The sequence below is a fragment of the Gadus chalcogrammus genome, chromosome 12 (assembly GCF_026213295.1).
Source record: "Gadus chalcogrammus isolate NIFS_2021 chromosome 12, NIFS_Gcha_1.0, whole genome shotgun sequence".
NCBI lineage: Eukaryota > Metazoa > Chordata > Actinopteri > Gadiformes > Gadidae > Gadus > Gadus chalcogrammus.
Genome location: NC_079423.1, coordinates 32,285,011 through 32,312,510, shown reverse-complemented (window position 1 = coordinate 32,312,510; position 27,500 = coordinate 32,285,011). Strand labels below are relative to the sequence as shown.

The following is a 27,500-nucleotide window of genomic DNA, read 5'->3' as shown; positions in this document are numbered from 1 at the left end:
GAGACACAAAACAGACACACACAACGTACGCATGAGCGGACAGACCCAGGGCGCCAGAGCTCGGGCTGGGGTGGGGGGTGGGGTGTGTGGGGTTGGGTGGGGGGGTTAAATGTGTTACTCCTCCTCAAAAGGGATCCTTAACGGTCGGAAGGGTCACGTCTGGTTAGCGATCGCTTCGTATCATTCAGAGCCAGGGGTTAAATCCAATGACCATGCACTCACTGAAAATCACAATCTCATGCACACACACACACACACACACACACACACACACACACACACACACACACACACACACACACACACACACACACACACACACACACACACACACACACACACACACACACACACACAAATAACGCCCACACATACAGCCTCCCCTTTCATCTAGAGCTGGCTTGTATCTTCAGACCCAGCAGACGATGGAGCTACATTAGTGACCGTACATTGTACCCTCCGTAGGTCTATTCGGTGCAATAAGTAGAACAGAGTACAATAAGCAAAAAACAGTTGACTGGGAGAGCTCCCTGGAGCACCAGCAGCCGATCGATGGACTGGAGCCTCACACACACACTCTGGACTAATAGATTGGGTCGGTTCTGTCCTGTCGGTGTAATTTCTTCGGCAGACATGACAAGCTGTAGGTTTTAGCACACAAACAACAGATTTTGGCACTTCGGCATTGGCTGAAGTAACATGTTCTCTTGATCCTCCTTATAAACCCAAAGTCGGAATGAACCGCAGCTACAACTTAACCACAACGGAGCCATCGGTAACATTAACACCATGCTCTAGAACTCAGAAACAATCCTAGACCTGAAATCTGCTGACTACCCTTTACTTATATTAGAGACGCTTTACGTTACAGCTGGATCAATAACCAACATGCCTATGCCTTTAATGTTCATCAGTTGAATAAATCAGACCTAGCACCGTAACATAGAAGCTTTGAAAGAGTTCCTGCCGTCATTGCCCTCAGAGACGACCGCACCAACACATCACCGGGTCCATCACATATCCTCTGATCCCCTCCTCCCAATTCAAAAAGAGAGAATATAAAAAAGGGTTTCCATTTCACCACCACACCATTGCTGACCCAACCGTCAGGCTGAGCTTTTATTCCGCCATTTGTGAGCGATTTATTACAGCAGCTTAGGCAAACATCAATGTTTTTACCCCCGTTTCTTAAAGAAAAGTGAAAGTGAAGCATGCCTCCGCTGCTGGAGTTAGTGGAGCAGAGAGGCGGAACGAGCTGCACCTCCTCTCTGGGAGGAACGGGGATACAGGGAGCCTTCCCCTTATCATCAGAGAGAGAGAGAGAGAGAGAGAGAGAGGGGAGAGAGAGAGAGAGAGAGAGAGAGAGAGAGAGAGAGAGGGGGAGGGGAGAGAGAGAGAGAGAGAGAGAGAGGGGGGAGAGAGAGAGAGAGAGAGAGGGGGGGGGAGAGAGAGAGAGAGAGAGAGAGAGAGAGAGAGAGAGAGAGAGAGAGAGAGAGAGAGAGAGAGAGAGGGGGAGAGAGAGAGAGAGAGAGAGAGAGAGAGAGAGACAGAGGGGGGGAGAGAGAGAGAGAGAGAGAGAGAGAGAGAGAGAGAGAGAGAGAGAGAGAGAGAGAGAGAGAGAGAGAGAGAGAGAGAGAGAGAGAGAGAGAGAGGGGGGGGAGAGAGAGAGAGAGAGAGAGAGAGAGAGAGAGAGAGAGAGAGAGAGAGAGAGAGAGAGAGAGAGAGAGAGAGAGAGAGAGAGAGAGAGGAGAGAGAGAGAGAGAGAGAGAGAGAGAGAGAGAGAGAGAGAGAGAGAGAGCGAGCGAGCGAGCGAGAGATACAGCAGAATACCTCATGTGTGTATCCTCACCTGGGGCAGACAGCGTCTTCATGAGACCTCCAGCTGTGATCAGAGACTCCAGAATCCTGACCTGGTGTTCAGGATTCATGTCGGCGCTGCACATCAGAAACAAGCACACACACACGCACACACACACGATCAAATGGTTGTTTCATGCTTTGTGGCACAAACACAACGTGTGCAACATTAACCAGCAGAACACGAGGAATGGGAGCGGGGGGGAGAACTAGATGTTCAGTGAAGACTGTTTACGGGACCCAGTAACTGTGTATGAGAACTGCCATCCGTCTGCAACATGCAGAGCCGGACTGACGTTAAACCCCGTGGGTACAGGGTCCTCCCTGGCCTCCGTCTCGCTGACTAATATCACCCCCTTGCATCGGACACATTCTTGGCCAGCTTGTTTTTTGGAGGGGAAATTAAAAAGCAGGAGAAAGACATTGCTCACAGTGTGTGAGAAGTGTCTCGCCCTCCTCATGCTTTCCTCGGTACTTTAACATCTGAGCTGGATAACAGGATGTTGATATTACGGCTGAGCCAAACATTAGCCTTGTTTTCCTGTCTTGCTAAGGCAGATGGAGAGGCTTGCTTGATTGAAGACTTTTCTGCATTAATAGAACAAGCAGGAGTTTGGTTGAAACACTGTTTCACATAAGCATTCACTAAGATGATTTCATATCATTGTTGAGTTTAAGGATGGTTTAAATTTTGAATAATTGAGGAGGACTTCAGATTCTACGCAAATTAAGATGAACAAAATGACTGAAGATAAATATTTAGTTGAAGTGGATTGTTTGAGCATTAATGTGTTACATGTGCTACTACTTGGACACGCGTGAAGGAGAAGACGGTTCAAAGCTCAATGATGTCTGTCTATTATTTGACATTTGTATTGCAGTGAATGTGAGCTTGGGATTTTCCGACGGTATAACCACTTCAATCAACCGAGATATAATTGTTTCGCTATACCACTTAGCCTCACCCCTTAGCTCCACAGCAGTCCTCAACAGGCACAAACGGCCGTGTTACCCGACCGGCATCTTTAAAAAAACATTATTGTACTCCCTAAGAATATGGCTGAATAAGCATAGCTTCATAATATCTTGTAGCGTGTTTATTGTAATTCCTGCGCAAAACAGTACAGTGGTTTTTCTTAGGTTGTCCTACAATGTCTACATTTGAAATAATTCTAATAATTTATATGTAATAATAAGATAAATAAAGGTTATTTATATGTATTATTTTAATTTTAACGTTCCTATAATTGGATCTTTAAGAACTGCATCCATTCCAGGGATGTGTATATGAGCTGGTATGTCCATCCAATACCTGAAGAGAGTAGGCTTGAAGAGTAATCCTGAGAAGGCCTGTCCCAGCAGCCTGGGGCTCGCTTGGCTGTGTTGCCCAGTCTGGGCGAGAGCGACCCTGGCCAGGTGCCTGGTGACTTGGGCCAGAAGCTGGTGGTTGGCCCGTGGAACACTGGGAGAGTCCAGGATCCTCTTTGTTCTCTCGCCACACTCCTCCATACTCTGGCTGTCTGGGAAGAACCACATCGATACAGAGCATAAAGACACCATATAGATGGGATCGTTCCACACATACGTCACTGTACCTGGAGCATGCTAAAGGTAGACATAAACAAGTGATAGCAATTGCAGATTAGCAAAAAGGAAAACATTTAATTAAATTGTGGTCAAACCACGCAGTTCTACATTACGAGAACAGCTTTGAAAGGAAAACAAATAAACTTGAAGGAACAGCAAAATGATTAAAATCAAAAGGAAAATGGTCAATCAAAATTCTCTTTTGATAACGAAAGGTTTTTGCTATGAATCACCCACATAACTCATAATAAAATGACAAATACAGTAAATATGCTGATTTCAGCAACACAGAACTTCAGACGCCATAAAAAACTTTCAAGGATCTTTGGAGAATCATACATGTCATCAAAAGCATGACTACTGAATACGACAGACGAGGGAAAGGAAGCTTTGAGATTGCATCTAATGAAGTTTGTGGGATCTGAATCAAAAGTAGCATATCCAAAACCCAACAGGAAATCCAAGTGGATCCCTCTAAGGGCCGCTCTTTGGCCGTACGTGGGTTTGGTTGAAAGAGAATTCTCCCAGCATTTCAATGCCAGATGAAACTTTTTCAGGATGCCAATATCGAAGTCAATGCATATGTGTGTGTGTGTGCGTGCGTGCGTGCATCTGTGTCTGTGTGTGTGTGTGTGCGTGCGTCTGTGTGTGTGTGTGTCTGTGTGTGTGTGTGTGTGTGTGTTCGTGTGTCTGTATGTGTGTGTGCGTCTGCGTCTGTGTGTGTGTGTGTGAGCGTGTCTGTGTGTGAGCGTGCGTGTGTGCATCTCTGTCTGTGTGTGTGAGTGTGTGCGTGCGTCTGTATGTGTGTGTGTGTGTGTGTGTGTGTGTGTGTGTGTGTGTGTGTGTGTGTGTGTGTGCGTGCGTGTGAGCGTGCGTGCGTGCATCTGTGTCTGTGTGTGTGTGTGTGTCTGTGTCTGTGTGTGTGCGTCTGTGTGTGCGTGTCTGTGTGTGTGTGTGTGTGAGCGTGCGTGGTCGGGGAACACTGAGTGGGCTGGAGTCCACCAGACACAGGGGAACACGCTTCATGAATAATCATCTCTCGCATTACGGCAGATTTGACCATCAGCACCAGAAACCAAATCTGACCTGGAGCCAAACAGAAGCCCCCCTCCCGGGCCCGCAGTGCACGGGGCCCCCCACCATCGACACCGGTCAGGCCCCCGCCTGGAGGTGGAGGTTACACTGCGTCATACACATTCCCTGCGCGTGGCGTCGATAATTCCCAATAGGCCGCCCAATCACCTTGGAGCAGTGGCCCCTTCGCCATGACAGATGCTACGGGGGACGGTATCGGCGTTTTGCTGCGCAGGCGGCGAGCAGAGAGTGAACGGCACAGCAGGAGTCGGCACATTGGTCCTCACACCGTAGCCCCGTTCTGGAGCATTAGCCGGGCGGCTGAACGCAGCGCCGTGATTGGACAGGAGCAGACGTATGGACGAGGCGGAGCACTGCAGGCCGTCACCATCAGCACAACGAACGCCCCCCGCATCTGGGACCCACCGGGGGGGGGGGGGGGGCATTGACGGGGAGGGTAACGACATGAAGGACTAAGCATCGCAGCCATCCATATATATATCTATAAATATGTATATATATAATCCATAATCCATCCATCCATCCATAATATATTTAAATAGGTATATGATCCATCATCCATCCATCAATCCATATACTATATCTATACATCAAATCCATAATCCATACTATGCATTCATCACACCTTTTATTTACTGGTCCTATATGTATTCCACATATTTATCATTTGCAGTTCATTTCGAGAACAAACGATCCACTGCTATTGTTGTGTACGTGTTGTTCACATGGCAGAGGGTGTGGTTGTGCGCTTCTTATGACAAACACTACCACTCATATTAAAATAATATGAACCCATTTTGTGGCTCTACCACCTCGCCTCACCACAGACACACACAGACACACACAGACACACACAGACAAACACAGACCCACACAGACACACAGACACACAGACCCACACAGACACACACAGACCAACACAGACACACACAGACACACACACACACAGACACACACAGACCCACACAGACACACACACAGACCAACACAGACCAACACAGACACACACAGACCCACACAGACACACAGACCCACACAGACCCACACAGACCCACACAGACGTACACAGACCCACACAGACACACACAGACCCACCCAGACGAGTGTGGGTCTCCCCAGCATGGCTTCATGCTCCATGCACTTCCTTTAGCACAAAGGATAGATCCACTATTATCCGTATTGATAGACGTGTCCCTTATGAGGTTGTATTCCAGTTGATACATGGACACATGATTAACATCGTGGTCTCTATCGACTCTCAGGTTCTTGTATAATTGGTGTATTGGCAGTGCCCGTGTGTTGAGCCAGAGCAGCATCCGAAAACATCACCACGGAAAAAGGAGAAAAGGCAACGTCTTCTAACCATCCTGGGATCCATACGGCCCTCCTGCAAAGCTGCCGTGTTGGAGCGTCTTCCAGCGGCCCTGGTGGCCGTGATTGAGGGGCTATATATAGCACTCCAGCATGACGGGTTGTTAATACAGATCTATCTGGGGTGTCTGTGGTGCGCCAGAGGCCAGAGGTGAAGGGCTAATGTGATCCCTGGGAGAGGTCAACAGGATCCACTGGCAGAGGACATTCATGTATGTATGCCGTATATCCTTCCCCCAATGAGTGCATCTCTCTCTCTCTCTCTCTCTCTCTCTCTCTCTCTCTCTCTCTCTCTCTCTCTCCCTCTCTCCCTCTCCCTCCCTCCCTCCCTCCCTCCCTCCCTCCCCCCCCCCCCCCCCCCCCCCCCCAGTGTGTGTGTTTGTGTGTGTGTGTGTGTGTGTATGTGTATGCACGTACGAGGCCAGCTAGGCTGTGATAGATGGCTGCCAATCGGGAGCAGGCTGATAGAGGTCACGCTGGTGACCCCTGTCTGGCGGCCACACTGACCACAGACGATGACCACACACACAAATGAGCCAACACACACACCGACACACACACACACACACACCGACACACCCACACCCACACCATGTCCTGGTAATATGGATAGTGGCTGACCCCAACGGTCATTCCACCTCTATCACCTTTAAATGTATATCTCTGTCTGCAGGACCCAATATCAGCATCCCCCAGGCTGCCCCCCCACCTCCCAACACACACACACACACACACACACACACACACACACACACACACACACACACACACACACACACACACACACACACACACACACACACACACACACACACACACACACACACACACACACACACACACACGTTATATGGATCGGGGCTGTCCCAACTGGTCAATAGAGGTCAAGGCTGAGGCAGGAACTTGGCCGGGTCATCCGGCCCATTCAGAGCTGGACAATCTGGACCACTGGACCCGGGGGCTGGTGGGGGGGGCTGGTGGTGTGTGGGGGGGGGGGGGACTAGGGGTGAGAGGGGGGCTGGGGGGAGGGGACCCACAGACCGGTGGTCAGATTGAATCTCTTTATGGCCGGTGTGTGCAGACAGGCTGCTCTGTGACACGTTACACCAGACGCTTATCATTTAACCAGGGATCGTCCTCCGGGAGACTCCTCATTAAATAAGTCTTTGGTCGACCCGCCCTATCAAACATGATGACTTCATCCTGCTGATGAAGTGATACCCCGATAACCAACGCATATGAAACTACTGGTCCTTTGGTCCCCCCCCAAGCCTGCCCCTCCGTCTGCGTCCAGATGGACAGATGGACAGATGGACAGTGGTCAGCAGGACCGGAGCCCATTAGTCTTAGTGGGTAAAGGCGCTGACCCCGGGTCAGATCATTAGGGGAGGTGGTACGGCGGAGTCACGGGGTGAGCACCCAGAGGGAGAGCCCCCAGAACACCCAGGCCTGGGACACAGAGCGATGAGTCCAAGGGGGTTCACATAAAGCCTGGGACCCTAACCCTAACCGCACCCTAAAAAACAAACACATTTCATAATGTTTATTAATTATTTTCTTATATTTAGGCTATTTTATTATTTGTCAAATAAAACAATATTGTTATGCTTGTGTTGTGCGTTTGTAGTTCTACATTTTTTCCTAAAATCCTGGAACACGCGCTCACAACAGATTGCATTGTGGAGTCGTTAACAGGTAATACTGTAAGAGTTGTTTAATTCATACAACTCACCTATCTCACTCTAAGGCAAACATAATGATCACCATTTTCTTAATTTTTTGTTTATGAGGAATAATCTATTATGAAAATACTGATGTTACAGCTCACTAAATGCATCCTAAAGTCACGACAGCCGAATAAAGAAACAAAAAGGGTAAATTACAAAAATTATATCTATCTATACATATGAATGGTAGAATGACATTAAATAGCATTAACATGCACCGTTATCACGTGCTCGCAGTTGAGAAATCCTTGAACAGAAATTGTGTTTGCAGCTGTCACGCGCTCCATTGTAAACCAACAGCTGAGTGTAGAGAGCGACTGAATAATCACTAATAACATTTAATGGGGAGGAGGGTCATCTCCTAACTAAATGCTGTCTAATGTCAAAGGTTTCACCTTCTTCCTCCCTCTTCTTCAATAACACATACATATAGACGGGCTGCATGATTATAACATTTTGCGATTATTCATTGCGATTAACAGATTATTGGTCAATCTATTAGGCGCCTACCATGTATACAAAATAAAAATAATAATAAGGCAATTGCTGAGTAACTGATAGTTTGTAATTAATGTAATTTTCAAAATCAGGATTATTCGTTTTTTACCTTTTTATTATATATATAAATGAACATAACATTTCACGGATAGCGAATTGTAGAGGCTGAAATCGCAATGTCGATAAGTATGCAATGAAGGTTAGGGTTAGGGTTAGGGGTGCAGAGGAGGACAGCAGGGTCCAGAGCCATGGGCGGGCGGACCAGGCCCTGGCTCCCCAGCGTCCTCCTCTCTCAGTCCAGCGTCTCCTCGGGGATCGCTCCATGTTATTGCACAGCTTATCCTTACTGTACAAATTAAACATCTCGGCCCTCCAAATCCCCTCTCCGTGATTTCCCTACAGCCAACACAAATGAATCGGTGTGTTCTCCAAGTGACCCCATCCCCAAATAAGAAGTTCAATTTCGTTGGGCTTAACCTGCCGCGAACCCAAGCAAAATACTAGATGTCTCTCTTCAAAAAGAGGTTTATCCCGACCTAGAATGTTTCCATGAATAAATAAATAAGAGCTAAAGAAGAAGAAGGGGCTGGCACTTAACCACGGCCCGAGGCTGGGGGGCCTTCCATGATGGAGGCGGGCGGAGGTCGGGCGATGGGGAGGGACTCTGGATCACATATGTGGGAGGAGGTCTCGTGGGAGTTGGCATGAAATCAGCTGACTGTCTGTCCTACTGTGAGGTTGTCTGTCTGTCCCGTGGATTGTTTGTCTGCCTTGCCCTGAGCTCTCTGTTATGCACGTACATAGACACAGATCCACGCATACACACACACCTCCACACAAAATGCACACACACACGCACAATGACGACACAAGACTGAGGTGAGCGAGGGTCAAGAGGAAGGAGAGACATGTGTAACAGAGAGACAGAGACCGACAGACAGAGGACAGACAGAGACCAACAGACCAACAGACCCGCAGACAGACAGACAGAGGACAGACAGACAGACAGACAGACAGACAGACAGACAGACAGACAGACAGACAGACAGACAGACAGACAGACAGACAGACAGACAGACAGACAGACAGACAGACAGAGACAGAGACAGAGACAGAGACAGACAGACAGACAGACGGACAGAGAGTCTCAAAACACAGTCTGCTAGCCCGCAGCTTGTTTGTCCTGTAGCACAGTTGAAACTGCAGGGAGGGGGGACTCATGTGGAGGCTGACTCAAAGCTACACCTCCAAAATATGGCAAAACTCTGGGCTGTGGCAGGAGTGTGACAACTTGGGTCGGGGGCAATCGTACTCTAATGTCACAGCGGCACAGAAGCACTCTGCCTGTCCTCAGAGCCTGGCCTCAGAGCGGGGGCGTGGAGGACAGAGTTCACAGGAGGGATCAACGCAGAGTTCACCGCCGAGGTCAGAGCGGCAGCAGACCCATAATGTGGAGCATTAAGAGGAACCACAATGGAACACTAGAGAGAGAGCCAGAGAAAGATAGAGAGACAGAGCTTTATAGAGAGACAGAGCTTTATGGAGAGAGAGAGAGAGAGAGAGAGAGAGAGAGAGAGAGAGAGAGAGAGAGAGAGAGAGAGAGAGAGAGAGAGAGAGAGAGAGAGAGAGAGAGAGAATCCGAGGTTCTCTCTGTCTCTAAAGAGGGGGGCTTAAGAGGAGACGTATATAAAATATTAAGGGTATTACCCTCGTTCATCACCATGTCTGTGTTTGTCTGTGTGTGTGTGTGTGTGTGTGTGTGTGTGTGTGTGTGTGTGTGTGTGTGTGTGTGTGTGTGTGTGTGTGTGTGTGTGTGTGTGTGTGTGTGTGTGTGTGTGTGTCAGTGTGTGTATGTGTGAGATTGTGCACATATTTGTGTGTTTGTGTGTGTGTGTTTGTGTGTGGGTGAATATATAACCATATCAGTCACGCACAAATCCCCAGCATCAAAGGAGGCCTGATCTGAACCAGCATGAAAGAACCACAGTGCTGTGGCCGTGTGTCACTGAGCAGTGTGTCACTGAGCAGTGTGGCACTGAGCAGCAGTGTGTCACTGAGCAGTGTGTTACAGAGTGTGTTACAGAGCAGAGTGTCACTGAGCAGTGTGTTACAGAGTGTGTTACAGAGCAGTGTATCACTGAGCAGAGTGTCACTGAGCAGTGTGTCACTGAGCAGTGTGTTACAGAGTGTGTTACAGAGCAGTGTCACTGAGCAGTGTGTCACTGAGCAGTGTGTCACTGAGCAGTGTGTTACAGAGTGTGTTACAGAGCAGTGTGTCACTGAGCAGCAGTGTGTCACTGAGCAGAGTGTCACTGAGCAGTGTGTCACAGAGTGTGTTACAGAGTGTGTTACAGAGTGTGTTACAGAGTGTGTTACAGAGTGTGTTACAGAGCAGAGTGTCACTGAGCAGTGTGTCACTGAGCAGTGTGTTACAGAGTGTGTTACAGAGCAGAGTGTCACTGAGCGGTGTGTCACTGAGCAGTGTGTTACAGAGTGTGTTACTCAGCAGTGTGTTACAGAGTGTGTTACAGAGTGTGTTACTGCGCAGTGTGTTACAGAGTGTGTTACTCAGCAGTGTGTTACAGAGCAGTGTGTTACAGAGTGTGTTACAGAGCAGTGTGTTACAGAGTGAGTTACAGAGTGTGTTACTCAGCAGTGTGTTACAGAGTGTGTTACAGAGCAGTGTGTTACAGAGTGTGTTACAGAGTGTGTTACAGAGTGTGTTACAGAGTGCGTTACTCAGCAGTGTGTTACAGAGTGTGCTACAGAGTGTGTTACACAGCAGTGTGTTACAAAGTGTGTTACAGAGTGCGTTACTCAGCAGTGTGTTACAGAGTGCGTTACTCAGCAGTGTGTTACAGAGTGCGTTACTCAGCAGTGTGTTACAGAGTGTGTTACAGAGCAGTGTGTTACAGAGTGTGTTACAGAGCAGTGTGTTACAGAGTGTGTTACAGAGTGTGTTATAGAGTGTGTTACAGAGCAGTGTGTTACAGAGTGTGTTACAGAGCAGTGTGTTACAGAGTGTGTTACAGAGTGTGTTACAGAGTGTGTTAATCAGCAGTGAGTTGCAGTGTGTTACAGTGTGTTACGGAGTGTGTTACAGAGTGTGTTACAGAGTGTGTTACTCAGCAGTGTGTTACAGAGTGTGTTACGGAGTGTGTTACTCAGCAGTGTGTTACAGAGTGTGTTACAGAGTGTGTTACAGAGTGTGTTACTCAGCAGTGTGTTACAGAGCAGTGTGTTACAGAGTGTGTTACAGAGCAGTGTGTTACTCAGCAGTGTGTTACAGAGTGTGTTACGGTACCTTGTGCGGCGTACAGCAGCTCGCTGTAGATGGTGGCGGGGATGACGGGGGCTGGCAGGTCCATCAAGAAGCCCCTCAGAGCCTCTATGAGGGTCCCGGTGTCGTACTGGTCCAGTTCTCCTGACTCTGAGACAGAGGAAGGGGGACAGAACGGGGGGATCAGTTACTGCCGTCGCATGAGAGGATTTAGTTACATTTATAACTTAAAAGTTATAAAGACTGCACAATTTACCCATGGGCGATTCAGCTGACTATCAATGACGCTTAAGTAGGTAAGGTAGCCTGCCAGAGGTGAGTGTATATCTGTTGATCTATTATCTATTGATACACTCTATGACGCAAGTATGTTCGGCTTAGGGCTTATGTGTGTATTTGTGAATTTCACAAAGTGTTTATGCATAAATATCTGTTTGCATTTTTGTGCATATGAATCTGGATTTCTAGCTAGCTGTGGATGGGTATTTGAGTGTCTATGTGGGTTTATGTTTCAGTTTTTAACCGGTTCTATCCTGAAACCAGTTCTAAGTCGTAAAATATCCAGTTCCATTAAGCTTAGAGTATAATAAAACCTTTAGCAGATCTCGTCCACCTTTAAATCATAATCTGTCAATTCAAACAAAAATCAAGCAAACCCCAACCCTAATAATAATGCAGAATGATATATAAACCAAAACATAGAAAGGGAGGAAAATGATATCTAGTCACCTCTCCCTGCCTCATACGAGCCCATTGTCTCCTTCATCAGGCTCCACGCTGACGTCCTGCCAGTCCCTCTGGAGTCAAACGGATGATAAGAGCCATCGATTCTCCCTCAACACCCCCCCCCCCCCCCCCCCCCCCCCCCTTAACTAATGGCTGAATAAACTTAACCAATCACCACAGGCCAGCAAACCACAGTCCCCTTGATATCAATGGATGACCTCTCGACCTCTGGGCGCTGAAGCCTATATTAGAGTATTAAACCGCGGTGAATCGCCCAAGGACACCGGCTCCCATATTCATGCCCCCTCAACCAGAGCGGGGCAGGGCAGTGGTGTGTGTCGTGTGTGCGTGTATGCATGTGTGTGTGTGTGTGTGTGTGTGTGTGGGCATGTATATATTTGTGTGTCTGCGTATATATGTGTGTGTGTGTGAATGCTGGAGGCATTCCCAACATATGCGTTTCATCCAAGCCTATACATTGTTTCATGAAATTAACTGTCTTAACTGTCTTTTCTTTGAGAACACCCAGTTTATTCATGGAGGGACATCATGAGTGTAGACTTCAGGTATGTTTAGCTGGGGTGTGCTGCGTGTCTACGGTGCGGCAGACGGCCTCGTGAGCGTCTCGTTGATAGGAGCGCCCCGTCTCTACGCAGGCCGACACCAGAGAGCGACACAGGGTGCCGGTCTAAAAGAGGGTTGAGAGGTGGTCTTCGTATTGCTTAGCTGTAATCCCTTCATTGACTGCCCAGTTCATGATGTAAGTCTTATCTTGGGTCATCCTCTTTGTATCTGCATGCCTTTGGCTTCACGAAAATCGACGCCTGTCATGTATGAGCAACTTTCTGTCAATAAGTCGGTGAAGCGTTCCGTTTTTCAATGTGCTCTGAAGTGATTGAACGCTCCAAAGACTTAATGACTCTAGGTTGCTCATACATGACCAAGGCAGATTTTTGTGCCGATACAACGCATGCCGATACAAAGAGGATGACCCAAGCTCTCCGTCGAGGTGCAGTATCGGTGAGTTTATCTGCATTGAATAAAATCAGAAAAGGCTTACGTTCAACATGAATATGGTCTCCAAAGAGGCAATTTGGACTACCATGGGGGGAAACGCTCCCTGCTTTTTCTTTTTAAACAGAGCAAACAGCTCAGGTGTGAATGCTCCCCTACTTTAGGTGCAGCCATGCTGATAATGCGCACATTTCCTGTTTTTTTTACATAAAACCGACACGCAGCACAAGTCCTTTATGATGAACGCTATTGCATCAGTTCCATGTATGTGGGTCGTACCACAGGCCGGTCCACTGACCCAGTGAAGGACTCCCAGTGGCCGATTCACTGAACAGGCTGGACGCGGCCAGGACATCGGGAGACGACGAAGACTAGCCACGTTGCGTAGAGATGAACTTCAGCCACACACAGGTAAGGAACACGGAACGTTTGAGAGTCGGATTGTTTGTGACCAGTTGTAAGTTGAAAACAGTGAGATCGACACTGAGGGCGATGCCGTTTTCACACACACACACACACACACACACACACACACACACACACACACAATGTTGCATTTAAACACAATAAACATAAGTGTTTTTTGCTTTTCCCTGTGTGTGTGTGTGTGTGTGTGTGTGTGTGTGTGTGTGTGTGTGTGTGTGTGTGTGTGTGTGTGTGTGTGTTTAAACTTTTACAATAAAGCTGTGTGATGTTTTGATTTTGTGATGTTTCTGAAGCAGCAGAAACCCCTTATTGAATTAAATAATCAAGTTTCAGGACAAATAGAACATTTGCGTTAGCAAACAGCATAAACAAAAATGAATTGTTTAACATTTGTGGTTGGCCTCCCCTATCCAGTGAGGACAAGTCGTTCACTCTGGCTGCTACTCACATCAGATGTCCAGGCAGTGGGACGGCCACTCCGCGTTAAGACTTCTGAAGAGCTACTGATGAAATGAGAAGATTGTTTTTGATGTGACAGCATGGTGAACCAGCCTGAGCCAGAACTCATGACAGCGGGTCTCATGATCGCCCTCAGGCCGCAGCTCATTTCACACCTATCATCTCCACACATCAGCTCAAATCAACTTTAATAACAAGATAACTAAATGGACAATTGGAGATGTCTGCAATAACAAGGAAAATGTGTCTCATGATGATTACCAGATAATGATCGCAATAATCCTTCATGTTGGCTGTGACTGACTTTGCCATTCAAGATGACATGACGATATTCAACCATTCTGTTTTACTTTAACAGATTTGTTTATAATGGCAGCACAATTGGATTCCGGGGTCGTCTGACTGTAGTGTTGGCCAAGTTCTCTCCTTAAAAGGTTGAATTAATGGTCCTTGTGTAATTCACTAAGCTAGGAGGAGGACAGAGGCATGCTCGTCTCTTTACTGCATCAGCAACAAAGCAGCATTGTACTGTTTATTTACCTCGTCTTAACCTCTCTCTCTCTTGCTTTCTTCCCAGTGTAAACAGATTCCAGCCTGCCAGCCAGTCACGATCATATGCTACAAAACACACCCAACATTCCCACAACAGAGTGTGTGTAGCGATGGCTACATATCAAATCGGTTCGTTTTTGTACGTGTGACATTCAGGGATAGAGCAGACAGAGTGAAGTGTGTGAATGTGAGAATAAAGGGAGAGAGAGAGGTGAGAGAGAGGGGAGAGAGAGGTGAGAGAGAGGGGAGAGAGAGAGGTGAGAGAGAGGGGAGAGAGAGGTGAGAGAGAGGGGAGAGAGAGGGGAGAGAGAGGGGAGAGAGAGAGGGGAGAGAGAGGGGAGTCTGGGAGCCTGACAGGGTCATGTGACCGGAGGTTATCTGAGGCCAGCGGAGACTGTAAGTGATGCACACACACACACACACACACACACACACACACACACACACACACACACACACACACACACACACACACACACACACACACACACACACACACACACACACACACACACACAAACACACACGCACAAACACACACCGACACAAACAGAAGAATACTCATGGACAGACACAAACCAACCGAGAAAAGACAAACACACGCACACAGGCACAACACTTTGAAGGTGTTGACATATAGCAGAGGTGACAGGCTCTGAGCAGCACACGCCCTGGACCTCACGCTCCGCGGTCCACCCCGGCGGAATACATCACACGGGGTGGACAACGGGCCATTTGCAGCTCAATGAACGCCTTTATTTTGAAGTTCCGCACCCAAAACATGGTCAAAAGAGAATGACCACAGCATGAACTTGTATTCATCTTTTGGCCCAAAAAAATAAATATGTTGGCAGAGCACTTTGTTTTGTCAAAGTGTACCAGATAGAAAGGCTTGATAACGTAAGGCATAACTTCAAAGCATATGAATATGGGTGAATATCAAATAATGTACGTTTCTATTCAAATGCATTTTAATAGTACGATGGTGTTATTAAATGCTCATTTGAGCACTCGATGTCTGAGTGTACGCACTCTCTCCCTCTCTCCCTCTCTCTCTGATTCTCCCTCTCCTTCTCTCTCCATCTCTCTCTCTTCTCTATCCTGCTCTCTCAGGCAGATTTGGTGTTTAAAAACAGCAGTGCATAATTATGTTCATAATTCAGTAAAGCATAAGATGTGGGATGCTGGTATGAGGATGATGATTCATTGGCAAACTTTGAACAAATTTTATTATTTTGCAGCAGTTCACCTCAGAAATGTTGCCGTCATGTCAATGGCAACCTGACGGACATGAAAGATAATCACTTTTTTAACCATAGCCCAAGAAATGCATATGTAGTCATAGTACCACAATTCATTACTAATGCAAACAACTGTGTTTTAAAGGGTTTGAAAGAAGAACCCGTCTTTAATGAGCTCTCCACCAAATAATGAGTGGATAAAAGTTTCAAAACAAGGGGTGGTTTAGATTGAGTCTCTTTGTGGAGCTCCACTTACTCCTGTTGTGGAAACCGTTTGGGCACGCAGTCTCTGAAGAGACTAGACTAAATAAACTCAATGTGGTGCGTGTTCTCGTTTAAAGCAGTGTTTACCCGGTCCCGCAAAGAACACTGAGGAAACAAGTGAGCGCTCACGCAAACAGCGTTGAATGAACACAGGGCGGGTGAGGTCCGGAATAACACAGTGAAGGATAGCAGCGAGAACAGGGATCTAGAACTCAGTGAACTCACTGCCTCCCTACTAGAAATGATTCCCCTTGCATGGGCTGCTGCATGCACACATTTTCAAAGCTCTACTGGATTTTCAATGTGTGCACGTGTGTGTGTGCCTGCCTCGTCTTGTGGACTCGCTAACCTTTTGTCTACCCAGAAGTATTTTGTTATACCACAGACAGACAGACAGACAGACACACACACACACACACACACACACACACACACACACACACACACACACACACACACACACAAACACAAACGCACACACACAAACACACACACACAGACACACAAACACACACAAATACACACGCATTTCTGTCACAGCTCTAACTCTAAGATTGATGCACAGCAGAAGAAGCAGAGGATTGGGGACAGAGCAGGCAAGAGAGACAGACTACATGTTGGCCTTAAGTTTAAACAAATGATCTAACCCTCTTCAGCAGACAACACAGAAATTAAAGAGTTGTGTTCTCTTGAAATGTACATTTACATTTAAGGCATTTGGCAGATGCTTTTATCCAAAGTGACTAACAATAAGTTAATTTGTCAAAAGAAGTGAAACAATGTTTAGCTGTCAGTACAGTACAGTTTTTTGTACAACCAAGTGTAAGTACTTGGTTGTACCATCCCTAGGCTAACCCGCTGTGTACAGCAGTAGGTGCGTTTCCATCCCCCTGGTTTTATGCAAACTTTGAAGTATCGAATCAGTAAACGGTGATGGAAACACCAACATTTGCATAAAAATCCTCTAATTCTCGAATATCGTTGTATGGTAGTACAACAATATTCGCGCAATGGGAGATGGAAACACACTTTTCGAAACAGCGGTGACGTAGCAAACTTTGAACACACAGGACTGACAGGGTGTGTTCGAAACCGCATACTTGCTTACTACGCTTACTAACTATGACGTCAAATTGAGTAAGCGAGAACTTAGTAAGCGAGTTTAGGTAAGCGAGTAGTATCCGAATGTCTTCTACTTCCGGAAAGATTTTGAGTAAGCATCGCTAGCTTACTAGACGTACTAAACCGCCCCAGAATGCACTGCGTCTATTCAAAAGAACAGTGGAAGCAATGGCGCTAAACGGGGAGCCGCAGCAGCAGTGCTTTTAATAATTGTTTAATAATTGTTTTAACATATCACCGCAAATCCTTAGGTTGAAGGTGTACTGTGACGTTAAATGTGACGTTTATATATTTATTTATAATATTTATTAACGGCGCCCGGCCGGTAGGTTATTGACACGTCATTTGATTCACGTCATCTGAGGTGGTTAAGTAAGGACGGTCTTCTGAACGTCGATTACTCAATGGATTACTCAATCATTATTTAAGGATTCGAGAAGTAAGCCAAATATTTAGTAGGTAGTAAGCAGTAAGCAAGTAGGCGGTTTCGAACACACCCACAGTCTTTCCGATTTCCGCATAACGACCGGCCATAGCAACCCTGCCGACGTCAACGTGTAACGTCCTCACCCTATTGTGCTTGTACATTGTCATTTCTCTATTTGTTCGTCTACGGATGGAAGTTAAAATAGCCAATGATAACTTCACTGAAAGAACAGTTATGACTTGCCCAAGGGAAACCAATTGCTGCTGAATTCCTCCCTCCATGTTTGTTGTTTGTTGATACTCTTCTCTATTGGCAGACTAACCGCTTTTTGTTACATTTGGTACGGTTTTTCCACTTCTACCATTTATTAAAGCCACGCCTCTGCATTATTTTTTGCCTACAGCGCCACCTCCAGGCAGAACTAGGGAAGTTACCCGCTCCAACCACTTGATGGAAACGCACCTACCGTAATTCAAATTACTTTTTTGCGAACTTTCTAAAGATTTGCATCACTTTTTAGATGGAAACGCAGCTAATGATAGCTAGCTACTGCAGATGCTCCACAATTAAGTACAATGAATAAAAACTTACTTTAAGTGCGTACAATAAGTGCCAGAACGTACACCATACTATAGTGGGCGGGTCCAGGTGAGTCCAGGTGAACGCTGAACAGGTGAGTTTTGAGTCTTCTGCAGAAGACATTCAGACATGCATTGACATTCAGACAGCCCATGCAGGAGGTGCTCCATTAGCATTAACCTCTCCCTGGTTTAATAACCGGCAGACTCTCTTTATGTTAACATGGAGCCAAAGAACAAAGATCAGATGACTCTTGGGCTTTGGTTTCCTTTGGGGTTTCGTGTCATGAGACCGGAGATAAACCTGAAAAAACACTTTGTGCGAAACAAGCTGACGTAATCCAGTACAGGTCCATGGGAGGAAGAAAGTGTTTGTGTGTGTGTGAGTGTTCAACAGATTAACAGACAGAGTATCCACGGGTATCGTGCGGCTATATTCCTCTCACGGAGCGGCATATGGCCACGACGACCAACGAGACACTAGGACAGGAGGACGGCACAGAGAGAGGCCAGCTGGAGAGAGGACAGACTGAAAGGACAGGGACAGACAGAGTGACAAGAAGGATCCTAACGAGCCTGCATAGAGGTCCCTGAAGATACATCTACAAAGGCGAGACGGGGGGGAGAGAGAGAGAGAGAGAGAGAGAGAGAGAGAGAGAGAGAGAGAGAGAGAGAGAGGGAGAGGGAGAGAGAGAGAGAGAGAGAGAGAGAGAGAGAGAGAGAGAGACAGAGAGAGAGAGAGAGAGAGAGAGAGAGAGAGGGAGAGAGAGAGAGAGAGAGAGAAAGAGAAAGAGAGAGAGGATCTTCTGTCATGCTGAGTAGACGACTGCCATGTCATCAGAGAACAGACTCTGATATCTCTGCACCCCCGCTATAGATGACATCATCTATAGCGGGGGTGGAGGGAGGAGGTGGGGGGGTGGCTTGGCCTCTGGGTGCCCGTTCGGCTGCCAAGAGTGGTGCGAGGGAAGGGGAGGGGTGCGACGCAGTGTGAAGAGGATCATGTGCAGAGGTACATCTGTGTTCTCTAGAGTGTGCTGCATTCGTACGGGCTCGACTCCTCAGAGCTCCGTACCAAACGACCCCCGGACGGCCACCCACACTCCTGGTTCTACTTCCAGTGAAAGCAAAAAGTGTGCGGTTGCGCGTGGCTCCAGCAGCAAGCTGCGGGGAGCCGGGGAGAGACGTCCTCTTTGTGTTTGACTCACTCTCTGGAGCCACGCGAGGCACTCAGCGACACCGCCTCTCAGAGGAGGCGGTCGCGGCGCGCGGTGGAGCGGGCGCACTAGAGAGGGTAAGCACACGCACACATGCAGACGATGTAGAGGTGCACAGCAAGCTAACAGGTCAGCAGAAGTGTACGTGCATGTGTGTGCGTGCGCGTTTGCGTGCGTGCGTGTGCGCCCGACTCTAATAGGATATTGACGGGCGCCAGCAGAAGAGGATGACATCACTTCCAACCAATCGGCACACAGCGAGTGGACAGACAGGAGGGATGGAGGAGCGAGGAGAGGGTGACTGGTGGACCGCGGAGAGATGGAGGGAAGGAGGGAGGGAAGGAGGGAAGGAGGGAGAGAAGGAGGGAGAGAAGGAGGGAAGGAGGGAGAGAAGGAGGGAGAGAAGGAGGGAAGGAGGGAGAGAAGGAGGGAAGGAGGGAGAGATGGAGAGAAGGAGGGAAGGAGGGAGAGAAGGAGGGAAGGAGGGAGAGAAGGAGGGAAGGAGGGAGGGAAGGAGGGAGAGAAGGAGGGAAGGAGGGAGAGAAGGAGGGAAGGAGGGAGAGAAGGAGGGAAGGAGGGAGGGAAGGAGGGAAGGAGGGAGGGAGAGAAGGAGGGAAGGAGGGAGAGAAGGAGGGAAGGAGGGAGAGAAGGAGGGAAGGAGGGAGAGAAGGAGGGAAGGAGGGAGGGAAGGAGGGAGAGAAGGAGGGAAGGAGGGAGGGAAGGAGGGAGAGAAGGAGGGAAGGAGGGAGAGAAGGAGGGAAGGAGGGAGAGAAGGAGGGAAGGAGGGAGAGAAGGAGGGAAGGAGGGAGGGAAGGAGGGAGAGAAGGAGGGAAGGAGGGAGAGAAGGAGGGAGAGAAGGAGGGAAGGAGGGAGAGAAGGAGGGATGGAGCAGAGCGACCAAAGAGAGCAATGCGTTTCATTTGTGTTTTGCTGAGCTCAGCAAACTACCGTCATGAGTGCGTGTGTTGGGGGTGTGTGTGTTGGGGGGGGGGGCTCACATGATGAATGGGTGAATAAAAAGAGGACAGAGAGAAATAGAGGATGAGAGGAGAGGAAGAGAAGAAATGGCCAGAGAGGCTGCCGAAGGAAGCGTGCGTAGAGGAGAAGCAATAGAAATGAAGGATGGGTCAGAGGCTTTCTGTTGGACGGGGCATAGAATGCATCTCTATTCTGGTTCAGGAGCAGATCGAGAGGGAGGGAGGGAGGGAGGGAGGGGGAGAGATAAGGGCATGAGAGGAGTAAGGAAGGGAGGCAAGGATTTGTCATTCATCTGATACATTGATATGGAAAGAGAGAGAGAGAGAGAGAGAGAGAGAGAGAGAGAGAGAGAGAGAGAGAGAGAGAGAGAGAGAGAGAGAGAGAGAGAGAGAGAGAGAGAGAGAGAGAGAGAGAGAGAGAGAGAGAAGGATAGAGAGAGAGAGAGGCAGAGCTGAACATAACAGAGCTGAGATGAACATAATGGAGGTGGAGTAGGTGGAGTAGGTGGAGTAGAGAGCTAGAGGACAGAGAGAAAGAGAGTGCATAATGTACAAACTGAGAAAAACAAGTTTCCCAGCCTACTGTTAATATACTCATAATATTATCTATATATAACATAATATATACTATGCGTACAGTGTGTATAGCTTAAGCATTTATGCACCAAAAAGAACAGATGGGAGAGAGAGATTGATAGATAGATAGATAGAGAGAGAGTTAGAGACTTTCACCAGAGTGTGTGTGTGTACTAGCAATAGTCTTATATTGGTATATTTAGATGTACAGAAAGCATGATACTCAGAACATTTTGTCATATGACTCATCTTTTCCATGGTTTCCTCACTCTGCCAGAAGAGTTTGCACATAACATGTGGCACAACCGTGTGTGTGTGTGTGTGTGTGTGTGTGTGTGTGTGTGTGTGTGTGTGTGTGAGTGCATCCATCCAAACATCAAGCTATACGCAATTGTGTTCCATAACCAAATCAAAACATATACACAGAATCCCAAACACACATTCACATATACATACACACACACACGCACACGCACACATACATACATACACACACACACACACACACACACACAAACACACTCACGCACACACACAATCACAGTGTTGCCGGGCTGACACACTGAGCGCTGTGTGGGCAGAACCAGCCAGCTAAAAAAGGCTAGTTATCACCATAGCAACGTCCGGGCCGCGGACCAATCGGAGGTCGACTTGATGAGGTAATGTTCTCGAGTGATTTCTGAGCCGGGTCCAACTCTCAAGCTGTCGTGCAAGTGCGGACACACACACACACACACACACACACACACACACACACACACACACACACACACACACACACACACACACACACACACACACACACACACACACACACACACACACACACACACACACACAGATGCATATTATTGAACATACACGACTGAAACCAATCTTACTACTAAGTTACCTTTGTATATAATGTAAATATAATGTAAATGTAAATAGACAGTAATGCTCTGCCTTCAGTGAGACAGACAGGGTGGAGGCTGTCAGCGAGTACTAGCATTAAAATGTCCAGAATGAGGAACAACTCCCTCTTACATTACTATTCCATACTAACCTATACGTCACATCCACAGGCACACACACACACACACACACACACACACACACACACACACACACACACACACACACACACACACACACACACACACACACACACACACACACACACACACACTCCATCCCTAAAACAACACAGCCCGACCAGCCGATTCTGAAGGACTCTGTGAAACCATGTAGAAATGGCGATGACATCGTTCCTCCGCCGTGCACGCCGAGATGACCCGTGGCGTTCGACAGTTTGGACATCCCTCACAGGAAGAGCTTGGAAGCCGTGCGTGTAAAACAGTTATTTCAGTCCCGGGGCGCGGGTTTAAATTTGCCCTTTCTCACGTAATTTTACCCGGTGGCGGAACGTCGGGAGCTGTCACTCAAGCATTCAACCATTTGCTGAGCTTCCACAGCAGTGCGGTATTCCTACGGCTCTTACAGAAGAAGACCTAGTGAAGAACAACTAAATGAACTATATATTAACATATACGTCGTCTATTAACATATACGTATATTAACATATATGGACCATACAGATCTTGGGGACCAAACCATCATCTTGCACGCTTTGGGGAAACATTCCGTGAGCAATGTAATCCGTCAAAACACTGTGCCAATTCTGCCTCCAAGAATATAGAGATGTGTAAACAAGGCGAAAAGTCTCAAAGTAAAAAATGACCTGTAGCCCCTGTGGCCTTTGTGAGAAGACATTAAGTGCTTCAAGGTTTCACCCACTCTGTGCCCAAACAACACGCATTGATTCCAAAGAGGATTCCTTCTTCTGACAAATGTACTTATTGAAAGTCGCTTTAGACAAAAGGGTCCGCCAAAATGCCCTCAAAGTGCCTCTAGGTGCCCCCCATTCTGCGCAGGTCTGCCCCTGGAGAGGAGCAACATGTTGGGTGGGGGGCTCCTTTTAATGTCAAAGGTTTAACACAGAAGACACACACACATCTATCAGCTGGTGGGACCAGACCTCAGAAAAACCTCACTGGTTGTGTCCGTTCCAGTGTTGGCAATGAAAGCAGTGATTATGTCTGTCTTGTGTTTTAAGAAGAGAATAAAATTGACCCCAAATGAACATACACACAAACACACACAGAGGCAGGCGCACATATATATACCAACACCCAAACACACGCACCTACACACACAAAGGCAGACACATACTTACGCTCACACAAATTAATAAATAAAAGTACAAGGAAACACAAATCAAGCTTCTCTGTCCTTTTGGCTTCGCTCTGGTTCTCTCTCTCTCTCTCTCTCTCTCTCTCTCTCTCTCTCTCTCTCTCTCTCTCTCTCTCACCCCTCCTCCCTCTCTCTCTCTCTCTCTCTCTCTCTCTCTCTCTCTCTCTCTCTCTCTCTCTCTTCCACTCTCTCACCCCTCCTCTCTCTCTTCCACTCTCTCACCCCTCCTCTCTCTCTCTCTCTCTCTCTCTCCCTCTCTCTCTCTCTCTCTCTCTCTCTCTCTCTCTCTCTCTCTCTCTCTCGCTCTCTCTTCCACTCTCTCACCCCTCCTCCCTCTCTCTCCCTCTCTTTGTCACCTCCGTAGCTCTGCGGTTTTTAAACACAAAGAGCAGCAGCGAGTCTTTCTCTCCACGCCCCCCCCCCCCCCCCCCCCAGCCCCCCCGTCTCCAGCCCCCCCGTCTCCTGCCCCCCCGTCTCCCGCCCGTTCACAGAGCACGCATGCAACCTCACAGTCACATGTCAGCTTCCGTAAACAAGTTGCTGCTTTTCATATATATTCCATAGGATCTGTCAGAGCCTATTAGGTCGCTCTCCTCCTAGTTGTGTTAGGAGGCTAGTATGTCAGCTGCGTTTTCCCACTCTCTGTCTCTCTATCTATGTGTGTGTGTGTATGTCTGCGTGTGTGTGTGTGTATACGTGCGTTTGTGCGAATACATGTAGGTTGAGTATTTCTCCCGCAGCCCTCCTTCTGTCTCAACGTATACATGTGTGCTTGTCAAGAGTGCATGTTAAATTTATCAGAGTGCCTAGCATGTCAGCACCTTTCTCATGATTTACCTGAAGTGTGCATTTGTGTGTGGTGACCTGTGGCCACAGAGGTGGAGGTCTGTGTGTGTGTGTGTGTTTGTGTGTGTGTGTGGGTGTTTCTGTGTGTGTGGGTGCATGTATATGTATATGTAATGTATAACTGTGTATGTGCTCACTGCATTTAATCATTGGCAGGTGAATAACATAGCCCTGAATTGTATCGCATTGATCCGATCTAGAAAACACATCAACACACCGACTGTGTGTTTATGTTGGAAGCGTGGAGCCGAAGCTAAACTAAAAGCCTTTCCAATGTGTGTTCGCCAAATCTATTGGACCAAAAATGTCAAGGCAGTGACGGGCCCTTTCTGCTTCGCCCTTCCCTCCTCTTCCTTGCGACATTATTTATTTCCTCTCCTTCTCCCTGTCTCTCTCTCCTGCATTCGCTCCATGTCGCCCTGCATGCTGAATGCTGAGCGCTGGAGACTTTTTTGGGCTCTTCCCAAAATAAAGAACGGAGTCAGAGCGCTCCCTGCTGGAGCCAGGCCTGAACTTCAGCGTCTCAAACTTAACCAACTTTTTGGGGAGATTTGAATAAGTGCAACGTCCTCCGTCTGCGGTGGGCTGGTGTGAGACGTGACAACAAAGATGGGCTCTGATCGTTTCTGCTCTTCAGAAAGCACATTCGGCAGCTCCCTAAGTTTACGTCAGGGTCACTTGTTTGAGTCCCAATCTACCATACTACCGTCTAGTTTAGCCTAGGGCTAATATATCACCGTTCATTTAGTAAGTGAGTTCGTACAGTTTATTCCTATTGGGAAAAAATTCAAAAAATTGTTTTACTCTTTGCGTTGCAGTATTACTATCTTGCGATTCTATGCATTACCGGTCCCTAAATAGCTTTTGTGGAAAACCCTTTGCTCCGACAGAATAATTTGAACCACAATAATATTGATCCATTCTTAAGATGTCATCCACTAGAGGTACAGGCAGCCCAACAGTGTCTCCCATTGGCGAGCCCACAGGAAGCCTGAACAGATCTGGCAGATATCTGAACCGGGTGATGGTGAGACCTCAGAGAAGTCGTCCACCATTTTTCCTTGTCTCAATGTCTTATATCTAGCATGTGTTGTGTCTTGTGTGCGTGTTGTCTGTGTGTGTGTGTCTGTATGTGTGTGTGCGTGCGTGTACCTTTGTCAACAGCCTGTCTGGGGTCAAGCAGTCCACTGGAGACGTGCTGGGGTCCGTAAAGGGGCTCCTTGTCGACACCTGAGGGTGGAAAAGGAACACGAGTGTGAGCAGAATGGGGATACGGGAATAGGGCTCCGACAGGGAGGGCAGAGAGACGTTCAGAGGGCAGGGCTAACATTCGACATTAGGTTGGAAATCGAAAGGCTGAAGACATTTAATTTAGGCTCAGACGCGTAGTTTAACCTTTTTCACTGGAATTTTTTTTTCCCATTTTTAATGTTTTTTAATTGACATTGTGTGTGAGATAGGGTCTAATGTGTGTGCGTGTGCGTGTGTGTGTGCGCGTGCGTGTGTGTGTGTGTGTGTGTGTGTGTGTGTGTGTGTGCATGTGTGCGTGTGTGTGTCTGTACAGCGTTACCATGTCTCTCGATGGCCTCTATGAGTTTCTGGACCACCAGCGCCGCCCGCTCAGACAGAGCACACACTTCCCCTTCAGCTCCTGAGACAGAAACAGAGACAAAGAGCACATCATTTACCATATTACACAACACATCGACTGCATTATTCAGTCATTTAGCATTTTACATTCAATCCAAAGCGATTCACAGTGGATTGAGATTCACCTCAGTAGTGAACAGGTCAGAGCTAAGTGCCTTGCTCAAGGATGCCTCAACGGTAGAATACAGAGCCTCTCAACAGGGAGTGAAACCCCCATCCACTACACAAACAGGTATATTTACTAGAGTGAAATACACAGACGGGCAGAAGGACGGACTGACAGGCAGAGCAGAGTAGCACAGATACTAGCAAGTCAATCCTCATTATTTAAACAAAAAACAAAAAATTTAAAAACTAAACAGTTTCACATAGCACACATAGCAACATCCGTTATCACCACCAGCTAGCGGTGTTTTGCTCTACATCTCGGCCTGTTAACGATAAGTTCACAAATGAACACGATGAAACTGCTCTATGGTGATACACAACTCACTGCTGCTACACGTAAAGGAGCAGCAACATCCCCCGTTTCTCTCGTGACACACGCCAGCAGATCCTACATTTGCGTTTAGATTCATTCCCGGGGTGTGTGTCTGTGTCTGTGTCTGTGTCCGTGCCTGTGCGTGTGCCCGGGCATGTGTGAGCTTCTCCCTGAACGTGTGTGTGAGGTGTGATGGGGTTTGGACCCCAGCGTCAATATCTCTAACTGGACAGGGCAACACACACACACACACACACACACACACACACACACACACACACACACACACACACACACACACACACACACACACACACACACACACACACACACACACACACACACACACACACACTCACACACACTAGGGTAAAGACCTTCCAAATGTCAGGTTCCTTCTCCTCCCTCTATCCCAGACGAGGACTCCAGACCCCATACCAACATGTGTACAGAGGCCCAAACACTCTACCCAACCTCCTTGGCTTTCTGCTCTGTTCCTTCATATTTATCATCATTATTTTCTAAAGGAAGGATAGTTTTGTGGAAAAAGGGGAACAAACTGGCAGTACTCCAATGGTCTAATTTTGAATGCGTATGATTCATAATCTTTTCCAACTCATCCTTTCTAATGCATCTCGTCACGCTGTTAATGATTTGCCCTTTTGTACTGAAAATTTTGAAATAAAAAAAACCCACTGAGGTTGATCAGAGTCAAACTTATGATTGGATTGGGTTTCGTTAAATAAGAAAAATAATGGGTGACATTTCATTCACTAATCCCTCATTAGCCGCTGACATTTGCGTTCAGATATCTTCCCCATTTGGCACATTAAACAACCCTGAGAATATGCGGCACAATTTTAGGCTGGCAATCGAAGTGCCCTGCATTGAATGAAGACTCTGTAATAATCACCATTGCTTTACTATTGGTTACAACTTCCTTCCATGATCACCGTGCACATTGGCCTCCTGATGTCCACCAGAATAGAGGCTGAAGTGGGACCAACGTTACTTGGGTATTACTTTTAATTTGTAACCTTCTAGGACCAAAATAACCTTAATAAGTTTGAACAGTTTTAAACCTACGTGAGTGTTACTATCTTAGTGTTATTAGCGTTATACCTAACAGCAGCCCCATAACAAAACCTTTTGGAACAGAGCGTTCCCCACATCCCAATGATACTGATGAAACACAGGGCAATTAGGATGTTTATTTTAGAGGAACAGCAATATATTAAATAGATTATTCATTTAATATATAGGTATATATAATATCATATATAAGGTTTTCTCCTCT

The 27,500-nt window shown here is 47.3% G+C and overlaps 1 protein-coding gene across 1 annotated transcript in view; it reads right to left on the bottom strand.

Annotated features, from left to right (window-relative positions):
* pik3r3b (phosphoinositide-3-kinase, regulatory subunit 3b (gamma)) overlaps positions 1-27,500 on the bottom strand; it is a 133,721-nt gene that overhangs the window by 62,481 nt on the left and 43,740 nt on the right. Inside the window, exons 3-7 of the mRNA XM_056603555.1 lie at positions 25,643-25,723; positions 25,225-25,302; positions 11,440-11,565; positions 3,170-3,377; positions 1,850-1,935 (exon numbers count right to left, since the gene is read on the bottom strand). Coding sequence (XP_056459530.1) covers positions 1,850-1,935; positions 3,170-3,377; positions 11,440-11,565; positions 25,225-25,302; positions 25,643-25,723 — 579 coding nt within the window. The remainder of the gene's footprint in view (positions 1-1,849; positions 1,936-3,169; positions 3,378-11,439; positions 11,566-25,224; positions 25,303-25,642; positions 25,724-27,500) is intronic.